Source organism: Camelina sativa, chromosome 13, assembly GCF_030686135.1.
Source record: "Camelina sativa cultivar CO46 ecotype springtype chromosome 13, ASM3068613v1".
Lineage (NCBI taxonomy): Eukaryota > Viridiplantae > Streptophyta > Magnoliopsida > Brassicales > Brassicaceae > Camelina > Camelina sativa.
The window spans coordinates 19,902,640-19,913,461 of record NC_141892.1 but is presented as its reverse complement, the minus strand read 5'-3'; the positions used below and the strand labels follow the sequence as shown (position 1 = coordinate 19,913,461).

Below are 10,822 nucleotides of genomic sequence, written 5' to 3'. Positions count from 1 at the left end.
CAAAGGAGACGATTATTAGAAAACGTACTAGTAGTCTAGCACTATGTATTTGTTGCCTATGGTATCATTCAAAATAAAATTTATCTTGTATTCAGTTATATGACTTATATCACCATATGCTCATATGATATTATAAATGAAGATTTATATCACAAACGTGACCTTGACAATTAGTCTATATGAAGTTTTACTAGCTAGTATCACTTTATTATCCAAATTTGAATCTGTATAATGCATATACATTTTAATGTGCTTGCAACATACAATACCAAATTTGAACTTTTGAATCAACAAACAATCAAAACCGCGACAAAAAAGACTCCCTAGATTAGTCAATTTGCAGCATGTTGGCATTTCTAGAAATTTGTAACAGGAGAAACAAAATAATTTTGCATTGGAACAAAAGAGCCCACAATTTTGAGAGGTAAAGCTAATGTGATTATATAGGCCCAAAAACAAAAGGGCCCAAAAATTTATTTAATTGTTGCAATTTGTAGGATTATTTTGTTAGAGATTTTGTAAATCTTTCTGATTTTCTTTACTATGAGGTATGAGCATATAATTACTCACTCAAATTGTTAAGTTCTAACGGATTATTTGAATCTATTTCTCTTTTGAAATTTCAAAGAATTAGGAACAACTAGGATAGTACCCGCGCTACGCCGCGGGATCGGTTTTAATTTGTTTTTTTTTTTTTTTTTTTTTTTGTTAATTTTGTGTGGTGTTTGCTATTATTTTTTCTGATTTTTTAATTTTTGGTAATAATTTTTTATTATTGTTATAAAATTATAATCTAAATTATTTTTTGCTTTTTTCTATATATTATGATGCATTGGAGAATCATTTTTATAGTTAGTTGTGCTTTCGTGTTGGTTTCTTTCCCTGCCGCACGAGAAAAGGGAGAAGATTAAAACTCAAAAGTAATGTAGAAGTTTTTGAGAAAACGAGTAAATCTGAATAAAGAAATAATGCTTCTCATGGTGTTAAAGTGAAGCTCCAAAACGATCTTCAAAGCTTATCACAAAAACATGGGAAACTAAACTCTTGATTTATGAAAGAAAACTTTAATGTCTACAAGCTCTCTACACACTATATCTTCTATCATTTTCACATTCAAAATCATACAAATCCTATCTTTTAGATCTTGAACATAAAAAATGGAATAAATGTCCAAATTTTCATTACCAAACACACACTAAAATAACATTTGAAAATCAATACTACAAACTTAAGGCCATTAACTACGAACTTAACTCTTCTTCTTAGCCACATTGGTCCACCGGTCTTCCAATCAAATTCATGGTCAACATTGTCTCCGGTTTATGATCAACTCACTCTCATACACAGTAAAGGATAACTGTCCAGACTCAACATCATCAGTTTCGTGCAACGTGCTCCCTTGTGGTGACATCACCTTCCAAAGAGAACATTGAAAAAACTTCCACTTTGACATATGCATGATTGAGATTGAGGTGAAATCTATATATGATCTATTCACATAATGAAAACAATTCCTAACTTGCCATTGTTTTATACATTTACGTCAATGATGAGCTCTTATATTGATACAATTCTGTCACTTGTTATCATCGATCCAACAACTTTATAAAACATAATCTCTGGCCAAACCCTCCATTCTCCACATAATCTGACATCATTTACTGACAACCTATAACATCACCACATATCACTAATTTCTGACCCATAAAAATTCAACTTTCAGCTCAAGAAAGGCAAAGCCAACTATTTTGTCTTACCTCTTCTGCTAGAGTTTCATGTTTGACCCACTAGTTTTTTTATAAGCCATGCAAATGTATTCTCTTTCTTCACTACAACCAATTTACATTCACTGTAACAAAGAGGATATACAGGTGAACAGTAGCACTAACATTTGTGACCATGTTTCAGATTTGCTCTCGAGCATGTTTCAGATTTTACCATTGACCAACCAAATTTTCCTCTATTCTACTTATATTCTACTCTACCATTCTTGCCCAAGAAGTGGTGGGCGAGTGGTAGGACCAACGTGGGGAAAAGGTGAAACTCCCATACCCAAGTTCGAACCTCCTCTCTTGCTGTTATCAACACTAACAAAATCGAGTCGTTTTTTCCAGTATATTTTCAACAGACCATTCCTTATCTAAAGCTTCAATTCGATTTAAAAATTCTTTTTTTAAGTTTTCCTTTTTTTATTCGTGGATCAAACTCCAATAAGTAGAAACTTGGTCACAGGTTTTTTTTCTCTTGCAAATGAAGGTATCTTTTTTTCGATCATTTCAAAAAAAGTGGAAAGATTGGGGGGGATATGTAAAAGATATTCGTTCTTTTCCATCACTTTGACGTGTATAAAAAAAATATTGTGACATTTCATTTCTTACAGTATTTCAATTTTATCATTTTGTATATATCGGTTTGGTCGATTCCATTTTTTATAATCGAAAACTAGAGTTACAAATGGTTTTTCAAAGCATAAAAAATGATCCTCTTTTTTTTTTATTTTGAGAAATTCTAAATTCGAATTTTCTTTATTTCCATCTAGATTTTCAGAAACTGTTTTATAGTATGTTCGAACGTGGAATTCATCATCCTTATTAATTTTGTCTTTTCCATTCACTCGGATTTCTTCCATTTCATCGATTTTGTCCAGATCTTCCCCTTCTTCCGAAAAAAGAGAAGGAAAAGGAGCTTCTTCGGTAGATACCTCTTGGTCCTGTTTAGTCCCACCCGTTTATGAGGTTCCTTTTAGTTTCTTAGTAAAACTGGGTGATGGTATTCTGCCTAAATAATAGACACATGTAATAAATAAGAGAATAGTAAAGATTTGAGCCATAGAATTTCTCAATTCTGACACAAGGAACTTATACTTATTAGATCTAATAAGTACATTAGACCTAATAGAATTATTTTGATGTATCCAGACTACTACCAATCCAACCCATTTCATGAATAAAATGTGACCAATTAACCAACCAACAAAACTACTTGTTACAAATAACATCTTGTTGTCTCATCGAAACATATAAATGTTGACTAATCTGGCTAACATTGAACTTGGTAAAATGAAATGGTTGAATAATTGAAAAATGAGATTATTCAGGAATACACATTGAATGCGAAGATTTTGCATTTCATTTCTGGTAGTAGATCCATAATCAAAAAAGTGTTTGTGATTGTTCCAAAAGAAATGAAACAAAAGATACGGTAGAGCTAGGACAGTTATTGTATGAGGTCTACCCAATGCTAAATGCAGAGGTGCATAATAGATCGATATGAACATCATGAGCTGTCCCGCAATAAAACCTGTTGTTGCTGATACTTTCTTCTCGGTTCCTTCTTCTCCTTCGTCCATAACCCGAGCTCTGAGAAGGAAGAGATAAGAGGGCCCTATGGAGAATGTGGTCAGATATCCATAATAGAGTCTGACCACAACGAGCGAATTGATTATCTTCATGCATAAGGATACTAGATTACCTAGTATAAAAGATTGAAAAACCATCACAAACCTCCCTTTTTTCTTTTCTATTTCAATTTCTGGATTATTATACGATGATTTTGCAACTTTCCATATAGAGAAATAGAAAGAGATAGACTAGAAACGACATCTCTTATGTAAATGACACCAAAGGGATATAAATGAATGGAATTGGGATATGGATGGAATATAATGAAATAGAGCCGCTTTGAGGTTCCCTATGAAATTAGGCATGGAACGGAGCCACTACGAAGAAGTTCCGGGGGTTAGGAAGGAAACTTCGAGTTCATATTGGTCGTGGGTTGAAATCGGGAATTGAACTCTATGAGATATATTCTCCCGTTGTTCCTCAGTAGCTCAGTGGTAGAGCGGTCGGCTGTTAACTGATTGGTCGTAGGTTCGAATCCTACTTGGGGAGATTTTATCATTCCGAATTTAAGAATTCAGAATATAAGAATGAACGGGTTCGCTTCGACCGTTAAGATTCGGTAACCCGTTCCTTGTGTCTTTGTTTCTATTGCATTCTATCTCATTGTATCACATTCTGTTATGTGATATTTGAGAATCACCGTCAATACCTCGGTGTAGGTCCGAGATAATCCTTTATTCCATAGTCCTGGGGCTATTTACAACTAGCCAATTCATAATTTTCAGATGTACTAACAAGTGCATCTTTAATGCAGTCATTGATTCTCCCAAGAGTTCACAATTACCGCGAGCAAACATATGAATTTAATGACTTAATGATGAGGAACACTTTTTTGCTATGCTACTAATACTTGTACTTGCTCTGCTATTCTGCCCAAGCCTGGCTGAGGAAGAGTTACGGGGCTTCAAAAAATATGCTGATTTGGCCGTTTAAAAATACTATATGTAAAAAAGCCCTAGATATAATAGATATATATCTAAATTCAAATAAAAAAGAAGGCCACTCTACTCTATTTCGACAAAAGACCCATCCCCAAGTTCCATAGCTTTGAGTCCGCTATCCCGAGCATGATTTTCCTACCCCCCGGAGGGAAAGGTCCTTCCCTTTTGGGCCGGTTGTAGGCGAGGAGGGATTCAAACCCCCGACACCGTGGTTCGTAGCCACATGCTCTAATCCTCTGAGCTACAAGCCCCACCCCGTCTCCACTGGATCTGTTCCCAGGAGTACCCTAAAAAAAGGAACCTTTCCTCTCCCCAGCCATTTCGGGTAAAGAAGATGTGAAAGTGCCTTTCTCTCTATAAGAACGGTGTGTTCCGGGGTGTGAAGTGGGATAGAAGGGATTTCATAATTGGGGTTTTGAATAAGAAAACCTTTTCATTTTTCATTTTTTTTTCAATATGAAAAAGTAATAAGAATGAGAGGTGTTAAGCTTTTCATCATCCTGGCGTCGAGCTATTTTTCCGCAGGACCTCCCCTACAGTATCGTCACCGTAGTAGAGTTTAACCACCAAGTTCGGGATGGATTGGTGTTGTTCCTCTACGCCTAGGACACCAGAATATAGAAACATGAACGATGAAAGGCATGCGAGAAAAGCATATTGGCTAGTGATTATGAGGCTCCAATTCTTGACTGGAGTGGACACCAAAGGCCTCAGCCCTCCCATCCTTTGGATAGAAGGGCAGAATTTTAGGTTTTTTCATGTTGTCAAAGAGTTGAACAATGGTTTTTTCGTGTTGTCAAGGTTCAAGTCTACCGGTCTGTTAGGATGCCTCAGCTGCATACATCGCTGCACTTCCACTTGACACCTATCGTAATGATAAACGACTTGTCTCGCCGTGACCTTCTCTTTAATTCTCAAAACTTCTGTCACTCCATCCCCGCAGGGGCGGAGAACCCGTTGCTGTCTCGGCTGTGCTACCGGAAGCGCTGGGGAAGTCGGAATAGGAGAGCACTCATCTTGGGGTGGGCTTACTACTTAGATGCTTTCAGCAGTTATCCGCTCAGCACTTGGCTACCCAGCGTTTACCGTGGGCACGATAACTGGTACACCAGAGGTGCGTCCTTCCCGGTCCTCTCGTACTAGGGAAAGGTCCTCTCAATGCTCTAAAGCCCACACCGGATATGGACCGAACTGTCTCACGATGTTCTAAACCAAGCTCACGTACCGCTTTAATGGGCGAACAGCCCAACCCTTGGAACATACTACAACCCCAGGTGGTGAAGAGCCGACATCGAGGTGCCAAACCTTCCTTTCGATGTGAACTCTTGGGGAAGATCAGCCTGTTATCCATAGAGTAACTTTTATCCGTTGAGCGACGGCCCTTCCACTCGGCACCGTCGGATTACTAAGGCTGACTTTCGTCCCTGCTTGATGGGTGGGTCTTGCAGTCAAGCTCCTTTCTGCCTTTGTACTCGAGGGCCAATCTCCGTCCGGCCCGGAAAATCTGTCAGGTGGGTCTTGGCCCACATAGTTTACCTGGTAGTCAGAAATGCAGGCGGTCTGATTACCTCCTGGCATTAATCGGAAAGCATTCCAAACTTGGTTAGGTAATGTGGTAGTCCAACATCTATGTGTTGGCGACGAGTCTACATGGTAGCATTTTGGTGTGTTCCCCCAAAGTCTGATCGGATCAGCCGATCAGGTCTATTAAAAAGTAAACACCATTCCTGCTTTTTTTTCTTGGCAAACCCAAATAAAATAAAATAACTACTAAACTTTTTAAAAAAAGAACTAGACTATATGTAATCTCTGATTTTTCAATTAATTGTTAGGTACAGATAAAACGTCTAACGATTTAGTTTAGAAATTAAAAGTAACTTAAATTAAAAGCTATTTTTTTTTCTACATCAAATATTCTATAATATTAGATTAAAAAGGTTTAGAAGCTTACTTTACTTTGAAGAACTAACTTAAAATACTAACTATTATAGGATAGTTCTCACAAAAAAATGGTTTCAGAATTGTACTATTTTAGCATACCCGAGAAGAATCCAAAAGATGTCTCCCCCACCCCAAGTGATATAGAAAACTCAAAACTCATATAATGATTTTAGATGTTGTAGTCAGTCAATAGAGACCATTCTAGATAGCTAATTCTAGATCTTGTTTTTTTATTATATGTATATCCTCATTCAGATATTTATTACAAAATTAGCAAAATACTTGTAACATCTATAACCTTGGATATTTTTTTAATTTTGTAATTAGGACTTTTTGTAAAAACGAATACTTTAACTACCTTTCTGAATAATTCCAAAATTAACAGTTACATTCTTATAAAACCAAAAAAAAATAAAACAAAATTAAAAAATGTTATACTCGGAACAATTCTAGATATTATTCTCAGAAGTCTTTGGTCTTACCTTCTCTCGCTCTCTTCTATGGAAGAAGCTCAAGTGTTTATCATCGTCATCATCCATTAAAACCCTAATTACTTCTCTTCAGTTTCTTCTTCCGATTCCTTCTTTCTCGATTCGTTTTTTTTTGTTCTTTGTTGGGTTTAACTTTGATTTCATCTAAAGCTTAAGGAGAGAAACATGGGTCACGCTTCGATTGCAACAATCTTATCTCTGTTACTAATTTCACACTTGGCTTATGCGAAAATTTTGTTGATCGGGAAAAACAAATCTCTCTCCTTTGACGACATCGAATCCAATTTCAGTAAGTTCTTGTTACTGTTCCATTCAATCCCCCACTTCTGTCCTGTTTTTTTTCAATCACTGTAATAAAAAAACATCAAAAGTCTTAGATTATGTAATGAAAATGAAATTTATGGAATTAGCTGATAAGGGTTTTGATCGTATGTATTGAAAGTGTGAAACTTTGTTGTCTTTTTCAAAGTTATGGTTTTATTTTGAATTTTTCCAATTTGGGTTTTTTTTTTTTTTCAGCTCCGATGATAAAGAGATCGGATCAAGGTGGTGTGTTGTACGTAGCAGAGCCGCTTGATGCTTGTTCTGATTTGGTTAATACGGTGACTGTTGTTGTAAATGGATCAAGTGTTTCTCCTCGTCCTCCGTATGTGTTAATTATTCGCGGTGGTTGTAGTTTCGAAGATAAGATTAGGAATGCTCAAAAGGCTGGTTATAAAGCTGCTATTGTTTATGATTATGAAGATTATGGTTTCTTAGTTTCAAGTAATCACATCTCTCTCTCTCCTTCACGCTTTTGTATTGTTTTCTTGTTTTTTGATTTGACTAATGATCTTGTGAACCTAATTGTAGTGGCAGGAAACCCCGCTGGTGTACTTATATATGGGACGTTTGTCTCTAAAGACACAGGGGAAGTACTTAAAAAGTATGCGGGTCGTACTGATTTTGAAGTGTGGCTTATGCCAAGTTTTGAGACTTCAGCGTGGTCAATCATGGCTATCTCATTCATATCTCTCCTCGCTATGTCTGCTGTGCTGGCTACTTGCTTCTTTGTCCGTAGACATCGAGTTAGGCGCAGGCGTATTATGTCTCTTAGTGGCAGTGACTTTCCTCGTATGGCTAAAAACTTGCTGAGACGCATGCCTGTTACAATATTTAACGGTGTTTGCGATGAAGCGTCTACTTCTGTTTCTTGTGCTATATGTATCGAGGATTATCGTATTGGTGACAAGTTAAGGGTCCTGCCTTGCAATCACAGTAAGTGTTTTGAGACTCACTTTGAAGTATAAAGAATTCATGCGTAATCTTTTTCTTAAATGGTGGTTGTTGTTGTTTGTCTTGGGCAGAGTTTCATGTTGGATGTGTAGACTTGTGGCTTGGCCAAAGGAGATCCTTTTGTCCGGTTTGTAAACGTGATGCAAGAAGCAACAGCATCGATATGCCTGCGTCAGAGCACACACCCTTGCTTTCTCCTAGCGTGACCCCGACCTCATCGTTTCTCTTATCATCACCCTCCACAACCCCGTTACAGTCAGCTTATGAGCTGCCAATATCTATCAGAGTAGACCCTTCTTCACCATCAACTTCAATGCAGCCACAAACAGTGCCTATGTATCTCTCTCACTCTCGCTCCCACACAAGCTTCCAAAACAGGTCGTACTGGCGTTCCCCGTATATACCAGTCAGCCGAAGTTCAGCAGATCTCAGAAGATCTTACAACTCACCCCGCCAGGGTTCTTTGCCTCGTTCTCTCCACTCAAGATATACACACATACTTAGCCTGGGAAATGCATCAAGGAGCTGGGTTGTTGGGTCGTTAACAAGCCAGCGCGAACATTTATTTCTTCAAAACGACTCACGCAGGTGTTTTGCTCACTTTTCGTCTGCGAGCTCTCTACCAGGTTGCTAAACAGGTAAAAAAGGTAACACCGTACTAACCAAAAGCTACAGTTTCGGGGCTCACTGCTTTGAAGAAGCAGTTAACTCCTAGAGGAATGAGGATGTTCCTCGGCTCTAATTCGTGACCATGCTGATTTTGTTAAACAAATAGAGTTGAAAGAGTGTTCAGTGTGAGTGGTATATTCTTCAGCTGTACAGTTGTGGAGAATGATGAATGTGAGATGAGTGAGTTTGAAAGAGTAAAGCGTGTTTTTTGGTGAGTCAATAAACTAACAACCATTGAGTGTGGGTATATATAACTAGCATATCATTTTGGTTCGTTGTCTATATATACTTCCGCTTCTCTTTCACAAGTTTAAACATGTGATTTTTTCTTTCTTTCTACTGATGTACCACAGACTGATTTGACACAAAGGTCAAGTGTACGTAAGTGTTAAAAACTGAAGAAACACAAGTAATAGAACCAATTAAAACACTCGAGTATTGTATTGGCAAGGAGCATAGGACAAGCCTCTCTTATGAATCCAAAACACAATGACGTCGTTCTATACTCTCTGGCTCGTATCTCAAGAACCCATTGTCCAACTCTATCTATGGTCACCAAGATGATATAGGAAAAGGAGAGTGAAGCTGACATGGTGGTTTAAGAAGATTTGATTGGAGGAAAATGAGCAAATGAGGAAAAGGAGTGATGAAACTGAAGTATAAAGAAGCAGACGAGTTCATTTGTGGGATTATTATGCAAAGAATCTGAAATTGTGAAAAATCTAACTCTCGTCCATCTCTTTCCTTTGCATCTTCTTATCTTCTTACTCAAATTCTCCCATAATATTCACCAGGGGCGGATCCACGTTATGGTTTGTGGTGGCAGTTGCCACCAATAATATTAAAAAACCTAAAAAATTTAAACTATGCAAATGAAGTTAAGTGGCAAAATCGCTTGAAAACAAGTTTAAATATGTTCAAGTTAGTGACAATCTACCATCACTAATAAATTTTTCTCCCATCCACATAACCGAATGGTTCTTTATTGTTCTCCAATCAATCAAGCCAACAGGGACGACAAATATTGTAGTTAAAGCCAAAGGTCATCTCAAGATCAATAGGAACTAGTAGTTGTTTTCGCCAAGCAGAAGATTATCCGGGTTTTTATCCATGTTGCCAAACCTCAAGTCTGCTATCGAAATCTTGTGAATCTCTTCCAATGATAAAGCAGCAGGAGCACAATTCGGTTCAATTTCATCCTCCTTGGACTCTATATATTTAACCAAAACTCCCGACATTGTTTCGCTTCCAATCTTGAATTGTACAAATAGGGTTGGAAGTTCTCCAGAAAAGCCATAAATCTCTTAAGACTGTGATCGATGACCATTCTCGGGATGATCTAGGAGGTAAACACAAGCTTCGTTTCCAGCCGATTGCTCATCACCATCACGTATTGCTTTGAATAAACACCTCACATTCCCATCAGTATCTAAGACTTCATAGATGTGTTCATAATCTTTGAATAAAGGCAGACCACCTTGAAGTCTGGCTTGTTTCAACCAATTAATCATCTTTTGCAGATGAGCTCTAACCAGACGTGGAAGCTCAGAGAGCCTCAGAAACACCATTACTATTTTATCATATTAATGAGACTATATATTTACATATGGTTTTAAATATATATATATTATATATATATTATTTATGGAATTATGTCAAATATTACACTACCTTAACTCAAACCCGAAAAAAGAAAAAAAAATCTACAATGCCTATTAATTCATAGAAATACCATTGTACTAAAACTACACAAGTCTAAAGGCATATCTATTACAAATTGTAAACTAGATTTTAACCAGCGGTACACCGCGTGAATATAATTTTTATTATTATTTATATTTTATGTTTATATTAATTTTATTAAATATTAGATGTTTTGTAAATAAATGAATAACTAAATTTTTTTAACCCGCAATACACTTCATGACCATTTGTTTGTTATATTTAGTTTATTTTGTTTAGTGTTTGAGATTCTATTTTGATTTTTAATTATTATAACAAAAAAATAAGAGATCTAAATACATAATAGTAATTTATATGCTGTGATTAAGTCATATTTTTCCTAACGATTTAATTATTTTACACAATCTTAGTTAAATCAACT

General features: G+C 36.7%; 2 protein-coding genes and 1 non-coding gene across 3 annotated transcripts; 2 read left to right on the top strand and 1 right to left on the bottom strand.

The window, feature by feature from the left end:
* The first annotated feature begins 3,818 nt into the window (after positions 1 to 3,818).
* TRNAN-GUU (transfer RNA asparagine (anticodon GUU)) lies at positions 3,819 to 3,890 on the top strand. Its single transcript has one exon. It is a non-coding gene; the product is annotated as a tRNA-Asn (tRNA).
* A 2,564-nt stretch (positions 3,891 to 6,454) lies between these two features.
* LOC104736954 (receptor homology region, transmembrane domain- and RING domain-containing protein 4) lies at positions 6,455 to 9,052 on the top strand. Its single transcript, XM_010457042.3, has 4 exons — positions 6,455 to 7,063; positions 7,294 to 7,539; positions 7,627 to 8,031; positions 8,121 to 9,052. The coding sequence occupies exons 1-4, from the start codon at positions 6,940 to 6,942 to the stop codon at positions 8,681 to 8,683; spliced, it is 1,338 nt and encodes a 445-aa protein (XP_010455344.1). The 5' UTR covers positions 6,455 to 6,939; the 3' UTR covers positions 8,684 to 9,052.
* A 730-nt stretch (positions 9,053 to 9,782) lies between these two features.
* On the bottom strand, positions 9,783 to 10,286 carry LOC147929724 (uncharacterized). Its single transcript, XM_087480706.1, has 2 exons — positions 10,071 to 10,286; positions 9,783 to 9,971 (listed from the first exon to the last, which is right to left on the bottom strand). Exons 1-2 carry the CDS (start codon positions 10,284 to 10,286, stop codon positions 9,783 to 9,785), a joined length of 405 nt encoding a protein of 134 aa, XP_087336832.1.
* Between the last annotated feature and the right edge of the window lie 536 nt (positions 10,287 to 10,822).

Coding starts and splice junctions, on each gene's coding strand:
- LOC104736954 (XM_010457042.3), top strand. CDS start 6,940: ATGGGTCACGCTTCGATTGCAACAATCTTATCTCTGTTACTAATTTCA. Junction 7,064..7,293: donor CGACATCGAATCCAATTTCA/GTAAGTTCTTGT, acceptor TTTTTTTTTCAG/CTCCGATGATAAAGAGATCG. Junction 8,032..8,120: donor GGTCCTGCCTTGCAATCACA/GTAAGTGTTTTG, acceptor TGTCTTGGGCAG/AGTTTCATGTTGGATGTGTA.
- LOC147929724 (XM_087480706.1), bottom strand. CDS start 10,286: ATGGTGTTTCTGAGGCTCTCTGAGCTTCCACGTCTGGTTAGAGCTCAT. Junction 9,972..10,070: donor CGGCTGGAAACGAAGCTTGT/GTTTACCTCCTA, acceptor GTACAATTCAAG/ATTGGAAGCGAAACAATGTC.